Source organism: Cryptotermes secundus, unplaced genomic scaffold, assembly GCF_002891405.2.
Source record: "Cryptotermes secundus unplaced genomic scaffold, Csec_1.0 scaffold546, whole genome shotgun sequence".
Lineage (NCBI taxonomy): Eukaryota > Metazoa > Arthropoda > Insecta > Blattodea > Kalotermitidae > Cryptotermes > Cryptotermes secundus.
In genome coordinates, this window is record NW_019734970.1 from 96,864 (window position 1) to 115,120 (window position 18,257).

At 39.2% G+C, this 18,257-nt stretch overlaps 1 protein-coding gene and 1 non-coding gene across 2 annotated transcripts in view; one reads left to right on the plus strand and one right to left on the minus strand.

Annotated features, from left to right (window-relative positions):
* Positions 1-10,391, minus strand: part of LOC111869094 (pre-mRNA-splicing factor ATP-dependent RNA helicase PRP16) — a 53,734-nt gene extending 43,343 nt beyond the window's left edge. The window contains exons 1-7 of the mRNA XM_023860311.2: positions 9,924-10,391; positions 9,587-9,722; positions 5,955-6,175; positions 5,362-5,542; positions 3,250-3,485; positions 2,275-2,489; positions 477-662 (exon numbers count right to left, since the gene is read on the minus strand). Of these exons, the coding sequence (XP_023716079.1) occupies positions 477-662; positions 2,275-2,489; positions 3,250-3,485; positions 5,362-5,542; positions 5,955-6,175; positions 9,587-9,722; positions 9,924-10,074 (1,326 nt within the window). The 5' untranslated portion in view covers positions 10,075-10,391. The remainder of the gene's footprint in view (positions 1-476; positions 663-2,274; positions 2,490-3,249; positions 3,486-5,361; positions 5,543-5,954; positions 6,176-9,586; positions 9,723-9,923) is intronic.
* A 946-nt stretch (positions 10,392-11,337) lies between these two features.
* On the plus strand, positions 11,338-11,409 carry Trnap-ugg. Its single transcript has one exon. It is a non-coding gene; the product is annotated as a tRNA-Pro (tRNA).
* The last annotated feature ends 6,848 nt before the right edge of the window (positions 11,410-18,257 follow it).

Consider the following 18,257-nt stretch of genomic DNA (forward strand, 5'->3'; position numbering starts at 1 on the left):
TTATATTTAGAAATACATGTTTCAATGCTCTGTCCTCAAGAGTCATCTTCACTGTCCTATTGGTCAAAAGAAATGTCTTCATGGTTATTAACAATGAATTACTCACCTTATTATTATTCACTTCTATATAATTCTGCTGTCACACTTGGCTACAAGCATTCACACATTATTTGATGTAGGCCTACACTCTAACCTGACACTAATTAGCATTTTCATTCAGTATTTCTAACATTACACCCCACACCAAATTAAACTATCACTGTCAGCACCACAGTATTGGGAGACTGAAAATGTCCTATTCCTGAACAATAAACTGTTATTCCCATAGCAAAATCTGGCTGCCAACTCTGTAATACTGAAAGAATCAAAATCCCCCATTCTCTGACTGTAAAGATTGATAAAGTAAATAAGCTGGCATCTTAAGTTCTTCCAAGAACTTCCTATTAAAGTGATGCAACAAAATCTCAATAACTTACCTTAACAGGAACCACAGGTTCTGGCTGTTTTGTGAATACAATGCGGCCATCTAGGAATGGAGGAACAATATTGTGTACTAAAAGATGGACTCGGTCCACATTCTCTTCATCAAAGTCTTCATCCACATCGACAGAATGAACCACACCGCTTGTCAGCATCCTGTTTCGCTCCCACAGCTCATTGTCCTGGAAACACATTAATGGTCAGATAACAGCAGTCACTGAAATAAGTACGCCACACACACAGCACAACTTACAGAGACTGCAGCATTAACAGATTCTTCACACAGAGTGCATAAAGTTAATGTACAACAGCAATGTCAGATCTCTCCACCTTTACATCTGATTCCAAAATTACTCAACTGGTTTTGATGAAATTCAGTACTGGAACACACTGGTTAATTTATAAACCCCACTGCTAAACATTTACTAACTCAACGGAGGGAAGATGATCCTCAGAACTCTGTAGTCAGTCATCTGAACAAGATATAACCCACCTTTTATGAAACCAGAAACTTTATTATCATGCTAACAAAGCCGATCACTGGACCCATCCTAAGCCAGCTAAATCCACTTCACATGTTACACCTTATTCCTTTAAGATGTATTTTAATACTAGCTTCCTATGCCTAGGTCTCTTGACGTGATCTTCCTTCCAGAGTTCAAATTAAAATTTTTTATGCACTTCTCAGTTCCCCCACGCAAGGTAGATGTCCCACCTATCTCATCCTCTTTGTTTTGATCACACCATAAATTTTCGTAACACAACCCTCTGCTGACCATTATTCTCACATTCATCCTACCATAGGGTGTAACAGAATCTGCATCGTGGGTGCCCTCCCCCCTTCAGAAATGGATTCTTGTCCCTTGCCCAGATGGGCAGAGGGCTGAAAGGTCAACACCAACCACAGCTTGTGGCACCAGACAAACAGCAACAAACTACTGTAACACACAAATTTATCGAATTCTTCAAATGGGGCTCACTGTACAACAAATCAATGCATAATGTGCAATATTGATCTCATTAAGATTTGTAGCTTTTATTTGAAACATTTTTAATACACTGAACATTTAACATAATATAAGTAAAAATAATCTGGCATACAGACCTGCTGCTAAGTGGTGACTCTGTAAACAGCAACCACTGTTATGCAATGGTATGGTAAATATGCCTCTACAACAAGAACTGTTTTCTATGTGGTTTGTGCCAAAATGTTATAAGCGAGACGAGGTTTGGAGCTTAGTCAGTTGAGAGTCAGTTCTGTGCAGGAGTCAGTGAACGGAGGACCCGAGCCAGAGGCAAAGGAATAGCCATTGTTGGAGCAGTTACCAGGAAACGTCTCGTAACAGACAGAATAGTAGACTGTGTGCTGTAGTGAACTGTGAAGTGTGGAAACAATGATAGTGTTATAGTCATTTGTAGTTACAACCTGTAAGTGGTCAGTAAACCTATTCACCAATCCAAACCCCATCTAGAGTCATTCTAAATTGTGACAATAATTTCTGGCTCTGTGCAGTGTAACGCCTGTAGCTTTGCAATAACATCTATATTTGCAGTAAAAGAACATCAAAGTGAATGATGTGGAAAACTATTAAAAAACACATTTGGAAAATTATGTTTAATACTGGAATACCAGCTTCCACTATTGTTAACAATTTACTATACAGAAATTCAGCTGTCTCATCATTATGATCTGATGAATGAAAGTATAAATTCCTGAAACCAGTTTTCTGCAAACAATTTTTTGGGATACCCATATTACAAACATAATATTTCGGAAATAAAATCCCAAATTACCTTGTTAATCTGTCGCTGCTGTGCTGACATACGCTTCTTTCTCCTTTGTTCCAACTGTTCTTCCTTCTTTTTCGTGTAGTCCTCACTTAGATTAGCAAATGGGTTGTTATCGCCATCATACCCTTCGTCTATTGCATACCATTCCCTGTCCAGTCTCTTCTGTTCCTCCTCCCACAACTCCCGGTCCTCATTCGATGCCCACTGCACATCATTCTCTGGGGGCAGGAAAAGCAAACACTTTAACTTCCATTAAACAATCACGCAACACAAAGCGCCAACACTAGACACAAATCAAAACCAGTTTCATCCACTCCTCATCCTCACTATCTCTTTTACCAAGGATAATCCTAATACAGTCATCAGTTCTTCGGGTCTATAACTGGCCGATATTCCACACCTTTTCCTCCACATGACCCTACTGTCCTAATAACATTAGACAATTTGCATACATCACAAAATTCCCTGTTATATAACATTCCCACAAAAATAACTTCACCCATATTGAAACCTACCATTTTCTTAAGCACTTCTTCCGAACACAGAACTACAGTCTACAAGCAACTGAACTCCACTGACTTTCTCAGAAAAAGATCCTCATATAAAAAATGTACACAAGATTCAATATACAAATCCCATACAGATCTACAACTTTTATATAAACCAAAGATTATGATCTTCCAGTTTCCTCGGAAACTATCAGTGGACTTCTACCAAGGTACACAGTGTTACAACCCAAGAGATCAGTCTGATCATTGCCACCACTATGAGAATCTCAAATCCAATTTTATTCTATAGTTTACAACATAAAATAATTAGTAAAATACAAGAAAAAAAATTATCTGGGTAACATGAAACACTTTACAGCAGTACAGCTCTGTCTGCAATATATCGCCTTGGCAGAACATTGGCTTTGTTTCTATTGTTGAAACAAAATTTATACTATTAAATACAAAAAGGCTATCTCATTTTAGCTACCTCTGCCAGGTAATGGAGTTGCTCCACTTTTCTTTCGATCTCTGGCCCAGGAGTTGTACTTGTGAGCAGGAGTGGGTCGTGGGGTATCATCATGTCTCTGTTTGCGGTCTGGCTTATCTGTGCCTCTTCGGGAGCTTCTCTCTGACCAGTCAACATCAGGTCGTCCCGCAACTGGTGTAGGCAAGTCCCAGCTGGAGCGACGAGAAGGAACAGGATCGTCCTCATCCCAGCTGGTTCTGAAGACAAAGTCAATTAAAACAGAGTTATTATACCATAGCTGCATGAGGACATGTGGATCAAATCTTGAATTACAAGCTGACTTTGCGTTTTCCTTTCGTCACCTACATATAATGTCAGTTACTATTCTCTCCTCGTTTTCTCTTTATTTACACTACATGTTTGGGCCTGGGATAGCGTAGTCAGTATAGCAACTGGCTACAGGTTGAATGACCGAGAAGTCAGAGTTCAAATCCCAGTAGGGGTCGAGAATTTATTCTTCTCCACATTGTCCAGACTGTTGCTGGGGTCGACCCAACTTCCTATCCAATGGGTACTACAAGCTCTTTCCCTGGGGGTAGAGTGGCCCGAGCATGAAGCTGACCACTCACCTACAGCTAGTGCTGAGGTCAAGAAAATGTGGATCTATACATCCACTCCCCCATACACCTTCATGGTGTAGTGCTTAATTAGTTAAGCACAGGGACAACTTTACCTTTTTACATGTTTGGGCCTAAAAAGCCATCATCAGGTGTACAGGTTGTTGTGATTAAGGAATCTGCTTCAACAGCATTACCATGGGCAGCAGATTCCTTAATCACAACAACCTGTACACCTGATGATGGCTTTTTAGGCCCAAACATGTGGTGTCAGTAAAGAGAAAATGACGAGAGAACAGTAACTGACATTACACAGAGACAGCACAAAAGCAAAATGCAAAGTCAGATCTACTCAGTGCAACACAATGCAGCAATATGCTTACTAACTGGCTCCACTGAAATCCCCCCACATCTGATGTCTCTCATTTTAAAACATTTCTCGGTTTAGTGTTCAAATCCACTGCATCCTGAGGATCCTTATGTGGGGATTTTGCTATAACTACTTCATTAATTAACTAATTGCTGTCCTAGAATATTTCAGAGAAGGCCAGGGTCAACTGAATTCCTACAGGATATCGTCAAATTCACTAACAGAAAGAAGGATTAATAAAAGGGTATGTGGATTAGTCATGGGGAAGATGCGAGAAAATTAACTATACAGTTGTGATGCACCACTCCCCTCCAGTGCTTTTTCCTTCAGATAAAACACAAGCTCCCACTTCAGGGCCCCACTATTTATGGCACACTTGTGCTTCCACAGGAAAATTCAGTGGACCCTAGTAAAAACACTGGGCAGTAATAAAACAACTCAGCCCAGAACACACCACAGCATACACACAGCTCAAGATATACTCACCTACTTGTCTTGCAGGAAGTGCAAAATCATGGCTCACAACTAAAAAAATTAATGATTTGGTTTTTAGTTTTATTTACTGACATTTTTCAAGCTGTGTTTATTTCACACAACCAAATGGTAGGATTATTGATTGAGAAATTGAAAACTATGTGGAAATAAGCAGCTGACATGGCCTATTTTAAAGTGTTACTCCAGAGTTTACCTCCGGGGAGTGAGGCAAATCACAGAATATCTTAGTGATGATTTCCAGTCTCCAGATTGAGAAATTCAACCTGGACTTCCAGCATATTCAAACTAAAAGTACTAACTACTCAACCACAGATTTTTGTATGGTAAGGCAAAGTTGTCCCTATGCTTAATTAAGCATACACCATGAAAATTAGTAGAGGTGAGTGGTCAACTTCACCCTTCCGCTATTTCATCACCAGGGAGACATACCATGACATCAATTGCACAGGAGACAGAGTGAACCCTAGAGCCAGTCTAAGACCTGAAGAGAAGGAAAAAAATCTCTTGTCCCTACTAGGAATCAAACCAATTCCTCAGTCATCCACCTGTAAGCTCATTCGCTACATCGACAGAGATATCCCAGCTATCTACAAGTATTGGTAAACTGAAAATGATTCCCCCAAGTGACACTGTTTGAACAGCAGCCCTTACCTGGATGGTGAGTCCTTTATTTTTATGTTCGGAGTAAGTGGCTCATCCTTAAAGCGTGGTGTTTCGCTCCAATCTGACCTGGAAGACCCCCTGTCTCGACCACTCCTAACTGAACTCCTTTGACTGTCCCTGTCTCGACCTCTCCTATCCCTGTGATCTCTCCTCTTAACCCTGTCTCTATCTGAAACATCATTTTTCAGAATGAGTACAAGATTGATCCAAAGGGACCATAATAAGAAAGACATGAACAGACAACAGCCTAATGCACCATCAATGAAAGTATCAACTCATACAAACAGGTCTTTCTTTTCTGTGTCATACTGAATAAAATAACACTTCAGAAATGCTTATAGGAAAATTAACTGAGGCACAAAACAGTACACATAACTCATCAGACTGCCTACAGATGGCAGAATCATCTTTATTTAATATATTGACTGCAACCTTCTACACATGACAATACAAATGCAACAATGTCGGAGATAATCTTTACAGCACTAATGATAATCACACAAGACACATTTAATGCTGCACTCCAGCAGCAGAGTAACGTCAAGCACTGACATCAGCAGAACTAATAACTCCCTCGTTACCTCTGTCACGTGAACCCCTCTCTTTATCATGAGAGTGTCGATGTTTGTCATGGTTCTTCTCATTGTGATCTCGTTCCTTCTCCTGATCTATGCCCTTGGAAGAGGCCTGCAACACACTGCGTTCCTTGTTCTTCTGCATCCGCTCCACTAACCTGTCACGAGCTTCTTTTGATATGCCACCCGTGTATGACGGAGTTTCCACATGAGCTGGGCGGTAGTTTCTATAAAACAGAGATTAAGCAAAAATATAAAAAGTGAGAGTTGAAGTTCTTATTTGCTTACTTACATCATATCACATCCAAGGTGACTGCAATCTCAAGACATAAACACATTTTTATATAACATAACAAAAAGATATAAAGTTACAGCTGTGCCTAACCATGAACATGCACACAGTCAAATCCAAATATTCTAGTCCTCAGCATGAAACAGAAGTGAATTTCTCTTCAGACTTTGTTTTATTTACCCCAGGAAAAAGATGCCAGTAATCATTAGGTAAGAGGCAGGGTAAGCCCCACAGCTGACCTGAATGTGATGTCAAAAGACTGAAACACTACCCATTATGAGAATCAAATCCTAGTCAACCAATCTGCGGACAGTCACTTTACTTACTGAGCTATCTTGGATCACAATGTATTAGTAATTACTATGCAAGGACACTCATTCCTTAATACATGCATAAAATATATCCTACCTATATCATTTCTACAACCATGCTCCAGCTAGAGACCATGGATGCCAGTATGAGGTGGCAAGCCAGGCATCTATATCACCCCACCCCCTATTTTTTTTAAAAAGAATACAACCAAAATTTAAAAAAAAAATACATATATATGACATACAAGGAAGAGTCAGTAAATAGGTCACAAATAGATATAAAATGTAAAACATGCCATATTCGAACCTGAAAAGAAACATGTATTCCTTGACATATCCTCCACCAACACACTTGTTCCATCACTTTACCAGTGTGTTGAATCCCACTGCATAGGAGCCTTTTGTCTGTTGTCTCAGCCACTTCCATGCCTTCGTTGCGTCATATGCGACTTCTGAATATCCATGAGGGAATTTCTCAACCCAGTAGTGAACCACTTTACACTTCCCACCATAAACAGGAAATACTCTTCATGCATATCCTTTGCACTGAGCCCTTCTGCCCACAAAAAACACACATCAGGACACTTTCAGCAGTACAATCCTCCAGAATGGTCGCCATTTTGACTACTGAAACCAGTCTCTGTACATACGCATGCATGCTTAAGTGGTTAGTCGCTGGCTTCCCACTGCTGCGGTCTAGTCAAGCTGGATTTGTGATGGACAAAATGGCGCTGGGGCAGGTTTTCCCCGAGTACTTTGGTTCCCCTGCCAATCCTCATTCCATCAAATTCTCCATAAGCATTATCACCGGTACAGGTACAATAGGACATATGGAAGCCGACATGCCGAGGGGACCTAATATGGATTCCACCTCACACTATATGAACTCTTAACTATTGTAAACGACTGTAAGTATTGTGACTTATTCTCTTAATGTAATCAGCCAATGTATAGTAACTGACTTGTCCTATATCATGTAACAATGATCTACAGAAACGAAATAAAAAAATAAATAAAAATAAAAAATATCTGCTACCTAGACTGTTATGAAGTTAGACTGTACTGTTACCCAGTGATACACATAGAAAACCTATTACATCCATTACAGCTGCTGTACTTCCACTTGTGACCTACTGACTGACTGTCCTTAATTCATAATTCATAATTCATAACTTTATTTACATCCATAACTGTAAAATATACAATCGGATAAAGTCAAAGGGAATATACAGATTTAATAACAATCACACCTAACATAATCAAAGAATACATAAATACTTAAATATATTATATAAAAGAAAACCACCAGCACATGCATTAACAGACAATTACAGTCATTTAATTCAACATCTTACATATAAAAAAACTCCTGAAGAGAGTAGAAGGCATTATGCAACAAATAACACTTCAATTTCCTCCTAAACACTTTAAAATCAGATACATTCTTTAACTCCATAGGAAGATTATTGTATAGTTTTATGCCCATGTTTATCACACTTCTCTTACAACGATTTGTATTACAATGTTGGGCATACAGATTATGTTTATGCTTTGTATTGTAATTATGCACATCAGAGTTCAGAGTTGTATAGATTCTATTTTTTATGATAAAACATAAAATCTCCAGTATATACAAAGAAGTAACAGTTAAAATTTCTAACTCACCAAACAGCCTTCTGCAGGATGCCCGATTATCAACGCCCATAATGGCTCTTATGCATTTTTTTTGTACTTTAAAAACTGTATCTATCTCTTTACCTCCACCACCCCAAAACATAATACCATACTTAAATATGGATTCAAATTTAGTAAAATATACATTTCTTAATACCTGTAACCTAACAGAATTACGTAAAGATTTGATCAGATATAGAGCCTTGCTCAGCTTAAGGCAGATATATTGAGTGTGATTCAACCAGCTCAAATTTTCAGAGATATCAATACCCAAGAATTTCACCGAAGATGAATATACTAATTCCCTATTGAATAAACGTATGACCGGTCTGTTCCTAGAAGTAGATCCTTTTCCATGGAAAAATAATACTTTGGTCTTGTCAGTGTTAACAAAAAGTTGATTCACATTAAACCAACTTTCTAGTTGATCAATAACCTTTTTGATTTTTATATTTAAAGAACTAAGAGAGTTATCAGTGAACAATATATTAGTGTCATCTGCAAATAGTACAACCTTAGCCTGAGGTATAGCATGTGGCAAATCATTAATGAATAATAAAAACAACAGAGGACCCAAAACAGATCCCTGCGGAACACCATGTTTAATTTCCTTAAGTGACGAGGTAAAGGACTTAGAATAACAGGATACATGGTCCTGGTGATAAATTTCTACATATTGGAATCTATTCGTTAGATACGAGGTCATCCACTCATGGATTTTTCCTCTAAGCCCATACAAGTCCAATTTAGTAAGTAACTGGTCATGGTTTATTACATCGAAGGCTTTTGTAAGATCTAAAAATACGCCCATGGCAAATCGTTTTGAATCTAATGTTGTCAAAATGTCCTCAAGAAAAGACTGGATAGCAGTATAGGTAGATTTATTAGCTCGGAAACCATTTTGGGCACTAGAAATCAAATTATATTTATTTAAAAAACTTATAACTCTATTGTGTATTAAAGTTTCAAAGATTTTGGAAAATGCAGGAAGAACTGAAATTGGTCTATAATTAGTAATATCTTGAATTCGGCCCTTCTTTAGAATAGGCCGTACTTTGGCAATCTTCATCAAATTTGGAAAGGTACCTGTGTTTAATGAGAGATTAAATATGAAAGTTAACGGTTTATTTATAAACTGTATGCAGTGTTTAATTAATGATGCCAGAATCTCATCAAAGCCAGACGAATACTTATTTTTTAGTTAAATTAATATTAATATTAAAAATTAAGATTATTTCCTGAATATTCTAGGATGATCAGTAAAAACGGTCTTAAATTGCTTAAATGTAGTTTGTATTCAAATTTTTTGACTGAGAATCTGTGTCAAACAAGACAGATTTTCTGACATCAGAAAAACTAACCTTTCCTTTCTTTTCCTCTCCTTCTTTTCCACATCATGCTGAACTTCTTTTCCATCGTCTTCATCCATATAAGAAATCACCTTGGACTTCTTTGTTTCAGATTCTTCTGCGTCTTCTTTCTGCTTCCTTCGCAAAGCTGGAAATAAAAACTGATTAACAAAACTCATGACAATGGACAAACATCAATATAATTTATTTCACAATACGTTTTGTTCTTAAGTTATATGAATTAGGAACACATAATACTGTACCCAAGATTATTTTTAAGGAAGGACTCATGTTCCAAAAACCATCAAAACAAGAAACAAAAAAACTCTTCAATTATGCCACACGCTACCTGCTAATTTATCCAATCCAAGGATGGATTTCTTCGGAGCCGGGGCCTTAAATACCCCATCTTCGGGCGGCTTTCTCTTGATGATAAGGCCACCTCTTTCATTTTTACTACCTTCTAACCTATACAAATCTGAATCATCATTGCACTCCATGTTTTAAAAGTTCAAAATTTAAACGGAATCTCCAAACTCATATCAGCTGGACACATCGGACTTTGTTCTTTACCCTCCACATTATTTCCATTGTATTTCCAGTTCTGAAGTAAGTCAATATTCTCATTTGCCCTTACCACAGCCCACTTCTGTTACAAGGAAGCGCAAAGAAGTATAGTACACATGTACAGGCTTTGTTTCTTTACGTATTAAAATTTCCCGTCGTTTTGCCGTGACTTGTAATGAATGTAAATTAAATTCGATAGCAAACACGTATTAACCACAGACTGCAACCTCAACACACTCTCCATTCCACAGAATACTCCATTCTGTGGATTCTGTGTATAATTGCCAATGCTTGAAAAATATATCTACGTTATATACCAATTCCAGGGATTATCCTCTTCTGCTGGTTACCAGTGGAGCAGCTGCCATCCTTCTTCAGTATTCAGTTTTGTAGTATTGTGAACTTCATCTGAACTTATATCTCTATACATGAGCATTAAAATCCAAGCGGTTTACTTTGACTATAGCAATGAATTGCGATTATATTGGCATAACTGCCTTGACCGCCTTGACCGCCTGGACGGGCTGGACAGCGCAGTTCGATTCCCGGTGGGAAGGCTGAGGGGCAGTATTATTCTGGAGCACATCAAATCTCTTCACCAATAGGTATCCGGATCTGTTCCCGGAGTTCAGCGACAGGGACGTGGAACCACGAATCAGATGCGTGAAATTAAGCATGCACCTTCATGTAGTGCCGAGGATATGAATGCATGGAACTATACCTCCACTTCCCCATACACTTTCATGGCGTGGTGCTAAATTATGCACAAGAACAGCTCTGGCCTTATCGTTTGGCAAAACTCCTTATTTTGAAATTCAAAAGAGATAGGCCACTGGCATTTTTAGGAATAAGCTGGAGAATATTTGAAATTTATCTATTTATTATTATACAGAACATTAGGCTTTAATGTTTAAATCAAATTATTTCACTTTATCTGCTTGCACTCCCGTTTATTCTTTTAGTCTTTATTTTAGACGTACAGCATAAGTCACGGCCAACTAAGTGACTCCATTCCTGTGAAATTACTAGAACTGACAGGAGGTGAACACTAGGTACAGATGGTCACCGACAAAGATATGTTTATATGGAGAAAGAATAACAAATTGTATACGAATAAAATGGTATGTGCTTCATAGGTCTCAAATTTATGGTGGATTCTTCGATGATATGCTACAACAATAATACACTGTAACATAGGCTCAGTGGTCTAGGGGTATGATTCCTGCTTTGGGTGCAGGAGGTCCCGGGTTCAAATCCCGGCTGAGCCCTTAATTTTTATTTATTTTATCCGTAATTTGAAAAGGTGAAAGTAAAATGTAATACAATTTATGAAGGTGCTGGATTGAATTACTGCAAAACAATTCGTAATATCAATAAGATACAACATGAATCTTAAATGGACACATGAACAAAACTTTTAGTAACATCAGTCAAGACAGACAAGAAATATTAACTGGATGATGGACAAACGGTATTCAAAATGGCATTCCAATGGATTTTAAAGAAGATGATGACTTTTCACTTGCTTGAAAGAGACCAACTGTTTCCTAACGCACGCGTGTGATAAAGACGATACTGGTAACAACAACTGTTAAATTCACTCGTGCAAGGTAAACGCAAAGTTGTCCCTATGTTTAATTAAGTAAGCACTACGCCACTGAGACGTATTTACTCATGTAAGTACTTATTAAAATTGAATGCTTTCAGCTCTAAAGACTCGTTCTATCGCTTCACATTAAGATCTAAAAGATTTTATGCTGACACGATGCTAACATGAAGCTACTAACACTTCGAACATACAGAGACCTGCAAAATAATGCTTTGTGATTTATCAACAAGCGTTTATTATCGAAAATTAATCGGTTATAGGATAATAGTAATCAGTACCCGCTACTTCAGCCTCCAAGATATTGATCTGCATAACAGAGTTTCTTTTTTCCCCGGGGTTTTAATGAATCGTAGAAAAAACAACATGACTTTTCGTAAACTTTTCGTAAGATTGGGACGCGATATTTTCTTCCATGTAGGAACCGAATTTTAAATAGCATTTAGACAGAATTCGCCCTTTATTAAACGCAAAACGGTCTGCCATATTAAGGATCTATTGCGTGACCTTCGCCCTTTTGCATCTGAAATACGCGTATATATCTTATGCTTAAATGTAACTGAATCATTCGGCGAGCGAAGATGAATTATAATCTATAAACAGATTACCGTTCAGGCCAGCAGAAGATGCCGTCCATATTCAGAGCGGTGAAGTTGCATGGGAAGACATGGAGATGTTCTCACGGTATAAGAGCCTTAAGTGTTAAATAACAACTTCTTCCGGAGCTCTTGTTAGGGGTAAACACTGCACCATTAACCTCTTGGCCTGAACCTGGCAGGGGGGTTCAAAACACCGGGCGCTATGGCTGTTCTGTGACGCAACAAGAGGTAGCAAAATGTAACAGTTGAATGTCAAGGATAAAGGAAGACAAGATGATCTCTATCCCGATTGCTTCTGCATAAAAAATTACAACGTGAAATTCACCTCTAATATTAATTTTCATTTAATTATTCTTGTTTTACTTAACGACACTTTCAAATGTTTCTTTTTCTGTGCATTGCTCGGTACTTCGGCCACATAGTGTATCCATATGTTTCACTTGGTTCTTGGGATAAACAGCAATTTTTTTCTCAAAGATCATTAATAACTAATCTTTGTAACGGAAATGCGGTGTGCTTTCCTGGTGGTAGAAATTTAACTTTTAAATATTTAATAGAAAAGATGATCTTATCCAATTTCTGGTAAGCATAATTCAGAAATCAGAAACTCTGATATTCTCAGTATTTGATAAGCAAAATTCAGACATTTAGCTTAATTTAAATTTAGTCTGATAAACACAGTTGGTACTGCTAGTCACTCGGAGAACTTCCTGTTATATCAAAGCTTTTACCCACCCCCACTGAAGACCTCTTTTCTTTCACGCTGTGATCACAAGGCGTATGGATAAAATTTGAGAGCTCTCACAACAGGAAGTTCCAAGCCTAATTCTTAAAGCTTATTTTCCTATGGCATTAACTTCTAGTCGTACACATCTATTGCTATTATGTATCGCTAATTTATTTCTTGTGCGAAGCTGAAGAAGAAGCTATCTCTGCAACAGGCCGTGGAGGCCCATAGGGTTGTGAGACGTCGAGGCTCCCACATTTTCTCTAGACACTCGGCTCACAGATGGCGGTGAGGTTGTCAGCCTTATGCGCCAAGCTGACCCTGTAACAGGCCGTGAGGGCCCATAGGGTTGTGAGACGTCGAGGCTCCCACATTTGCTCTAGACACTCAGCTCACAGATGGCGGTGAGGTTGTCAGCCTTATGCGCCAAGCTGACCCTGTAACAGGCCGTGAGGGCCCATAGGGTTGTGAGACGTCAATACTCCTATATTTTGTCTAGACAGTCAGCTCACAGATGGCTGTAAGGTTGTCAGTCTTACGTGCCGGCCTACCTTTACCCCCCAGGAAAATCCCTGGTATTCATTTCTGTCAGAGGCTAAGTAGAACCCAGGACCATAATGCGGCTGAAAGGACTAGATAAATTGAAAAAAAAAAATCACCCCACTGGGACTCGAACACGCGATCTTCCGACTTGTAGCATAGTGCCTCAACCAACTTGAGTAGAGATTTTATCGGCACCGCGTTAGTAACTTCTAATTTACAAACAGCAATTAATTTATTATATGTAGTTATGTTTATGATCTGTCTCCGTACCAGACTTCACATGACTAGCTGCAATGGTTCATTAATTATCGCCATTAAACCGAAAACTAAAGGCAATGTTTGCGCGGTCGACATTTTCTTATTTTACATTGTATAAAAATTATCTTTATAAAAGTTGTGTATTTTTCTTAGACCTACTCAACACCTTGACCGTCCCTGTGGTCTAGTGGTCAGAGTTCCTGGCTACAGATCCAGAGGTCCCGGGTTCGATTCGCGGTGCTACCAGATTTCCTGAGAAGTAGTGGATCTGAAACGGGGTCCACTCAGCCTCGTGAGGATAACTGAGGAGCTATTTCAAGGAAATAACTGCTCCGGTCTAGAAAACCGAGATTAACGGTCGTGGGGATTCGTTGCGCTGACCACGCGACACCCTCTATCCGCTAAAGTTGGCACTAACTTCGCCGACAAGCGGTGGTCGCTCGGTCGGTAAGTTCGCTTGCCGACTAAAGCCACGGAGATTTTTACTACCTTTCATCTTTTTGCGATTCAAAGTGACACAAATGTCGCTTCCACCTCAGAAATTCTCGTCCGTCATGTTTTTATTACTGATTGTGGAGACTTAAAACCGATGTTGGGGTTGCTCCTATGGCAAAACATTCATGCCATGTATCGTAAAATTCGGTCATCCTTGTTCAAAATTTCAAAAGGGTAGGGAGTCACAGACGGATTGTCATCCCACAAGTCTTTCTTTCCTTAAGAAAGGAAAGTAGGAGAGAAATGAATGTTCCCCTCCCAATCCCCGCTTAAAAATCTTTTTTTAACTTTTCATCTCTCTCCGTTCTTCAAAACGCTCTCTCAACCTTGTGCCCCCCCCCAAGGGGGTGCTTTGACTAAATGCAGAATCAATACAGGGCCTATGTTATAGGCCCTACTACAGAACAGGCGTTGAAATCAACGTGCTCATTATTTTTGTTCATATTTCTAGCTAGACATTGAGCTGGTTATGTCGAGATACGGACGTCAACGCCTGAAGACAAAGTCCTTAATGTTTCCTCATATGTTACGAGCTCTGGTAACGAGTGTGGCGACACAAAGAGGCGGAAAGGGAATTAATCTATTTTTTTATACTTCGTTTATGACGACAGAGGAGGTCCTTGAGAAAGAATGGGAAAATACATTTAGATTTGAAATATTTTAGCCGTGAAAGAAATATATACATATCATCCCATTTGTAGCGTTTTGTTTATTTTAATGTACTTGTTATATTTCAAAGCCAGTGTACCAAAAATCAAATTCAAAGTTCAAAATTTTTGCATCTTAATCTAACCTAACATAATTCATGAAGGTGGCGTTTCTTTCATAAAAGTAAAAAGTAAAGTAAAGGTATCCCTGTAACAGGCCGTGGAGGCCCATAGGGTTGTGAGATGTTGAGGTTTCCACATTTTCTAGACAATCAGCTCATAGATGGCGGCAAGGTTGTCAGCCCTACGCGCCGGCCGCCCTTTACCCTCAAGAATATTCGAAGAATATTCCTGGTACTCATTTCTGTTAGAGGCTGAGTCGACCCCAGGGCCATAGTGCGGCTGGAAGGATTAGGTCAATTGAGAAAAATCCAATGACCTCATCGGGACTTGAACCCGCGACCTTCCGGCTTGTAGCATAGTGCCTCAACCAACTGCGCTACCGCGTGCCCCGGCAGTTCTTTGATACAAGATACAGTTGCTATACAGCCAAGACTTTGTCCGCAGAGTCTCGTTTGCGTAAGGATGAATAGGCATAATCCGTACGGGAATACAGAAACTTCCGAAATGCGTACCTCTGCTTCTGAATATTCCTTGCTCTTACAAATGCATGTGATGGGTACGTTAACAACCATAAGCAGGCCTACAGCTTTATATGACATTTCTTCGTTGGCAATTGTACCAAGATGGTTTACACAATTTTTAGTCTGTGTTAATTCCCTCTTTCTTCTGTTGATTGTATTTTAAGCTCTTTATTAATATCTTCATTCATAATATGATATATAGTCTAGTGCAGTCTCCAACTGATCTTAAGCAATTCATCTGTACTGACTGCCTTTCATTTTTGTCTGTTGCTTCAGTTTTCCAATACTCACTTCCATGTAACGAATTCAACTGTCTTCCCTCATTTCAGCATTTAATGTTTTTTCTTAAGGAGTATATCTGAAGAAACCAGGAAAGACAGCTTTGATTAAAAAAAGTAGCAATAAATAGAGTACAACTTAAAAATTGCTAGAAGATTTAGAAACGATTATGTTTTGGCAAAGTTAAGAATTCACATATATTTTACATTCGATCCAAAGACATTCGTAGTAGGAAGCAATCACGCTGTCCGCTTGTGCTGCCCTCTCTGATTGACGCGGAGTTGGGTAACACGACACGACAGAGAACAGATGTCATGTTACAACTATGATGCATGTTTCTGTATTCCTTTGAGGAGAGGGGAGGGGGTTCAGCAAAGTTATCGTTGATGGACAGTCCACAGGTTGCTGACCGCAGTGATGAATGTCGTGGGAGGAGCCCAGTACCCCAATAATTCAGCACGCGACAACACGCTCGTTTAGTTTCCTTTGCCACAACTTATTTCAAAAGACTGACTTTTGTTATTACACGGGTTTCATGTTCTCACGTTTTAAAAATGTTTACACCTAAGCATAGGGAAAAAATACTTTCAAACAGTTGAGGGTATACTATTATGGTGCATCCTATATTAAGAACAAGAGTTTGTTCTCTTGTGGGCTATTGCTTTCAGCGCACCGCCAATGTTAAATCATATTTTCCGTTCCTACTTTCCTGCACTGGCTCTCGTGTACTCAGGCTTCGTTTCTTCTGTGACTGTGATGCAGTTCGGTTTCGTTTTTTCTATGGCTGTAATGTAGTTGACTTCGTTTCTTCTGTGGCTGTGATATAGTTCGAATTAGTTTTTCTATGGCTGTAATATAGTTGACTTCGTTTCTTCTGTGGCTGTGATGTAGTTCGAATTAGTTTCTTCTGTGTCTGTAATGTAGTCGGCTTCTTCTGTGGCTCTAATGTTCGTTTCTTCTGTGACTAATGTAGTTGGCTTCGTTTCTTCTGTGGCTGTGATGTAGTTCGAATTCGTTTCTTCTGTGGCTGTAATGTAGTTGGCTTCGTTTCTTCTGTGACTCTAATGTGGTTAGGTTTCGTTTCTTCTGTGACTCTAATGTAGTTAGGTTTCGTTTCTTCTGTGACTAATATAGTTGGCTTCGTTTCTTCTGTGGCTGTGATGTAGTTCGAATTCGTTTCTTCTGTGGCTGTAATGTAGTTGGCTTCGTTTCTTCTGTGGCTGTGATGTAGTTCGAATTCGTTTCTTCTGTGGCTGTAATGTAGTTGGCTTCGTTTCTTTTGTGACTCTAATGTGGTTAGGTTTCGTTTCTTCTGTGGATGTACTGTAGTTCGGCTTCGTTTTTTCTACAATATGATAGCAAGAGCAAGTCGTAGTTTACTTTCTAGGAGGAATATAATATAACGTATTATGTAAAATATTTACTGCATGAAATAAGAGAGTACGAACTTGCTGTAGCCTCCAATAATATCCATACCACATCCTACTGTTATCCGTTCAGGGGAACTCGAGTTGAAGCATGCGGACAGAAGGGCAGACAGACAGGACGAGCCCTATATGCATTAACTTCGTGCACATCGTGTAAAGCAAGCAAAATAACAAGACAGTATGTGCACCAGATAAGCTACCGTACGGCTGTACTTCGCCTATGGCAAACCAGTAGAACATGTGCAGTTCTGTTTAGGGTGTTTCGTAGTTTCCTCTCGTCCCTGTGGGCAAGCTCTGAGATAGCGGTTCAGACTAGGTCTACATTCTTTCCAATTCATTATTCACGAATTGTAAGTTATTCGAATGCACTTTCAGTACTGAGATTATTGTAATGAGGAGCTTCATTTGTACTCTTCTCCATGTATAATTAGAATGATCAAGTTAAGGAGCATGAGGTGGGCAGAGCATGTAGCACGAATGGGGGAGACGAGGAATGCATATAGGATATTGGTGGGAAAGCAAGAAGGAAAGCGACCACTGGAAAAACCAAGGCGTAGGTGGGTGGACAATATTAAAATGGATCTTATAGAGATAGGATGGGATGGTATTGATTGGATTGATCTGGGTCATGATAGGGACCAGTGGAGGGCTCTTGTGAACATGGTAATGAACCTTCGGGTTCCATAAAATGCTGGGAAGTTCTTGAGTAACTGCAGAATTTGCGGCTCCTCCAGAAGGGCTCAGCTCCATGAGTGAATGAGGAATTAAGTAGCGTTGGGTGAAGCGATAATGAATGATGAACTGGAGAGGATTAGGAAGGAAACGGTAATGGCCTAATCGAGGTACTATCCAAAAATTTACTTGGAAGGACTGAGGAGAAACATGGTAATG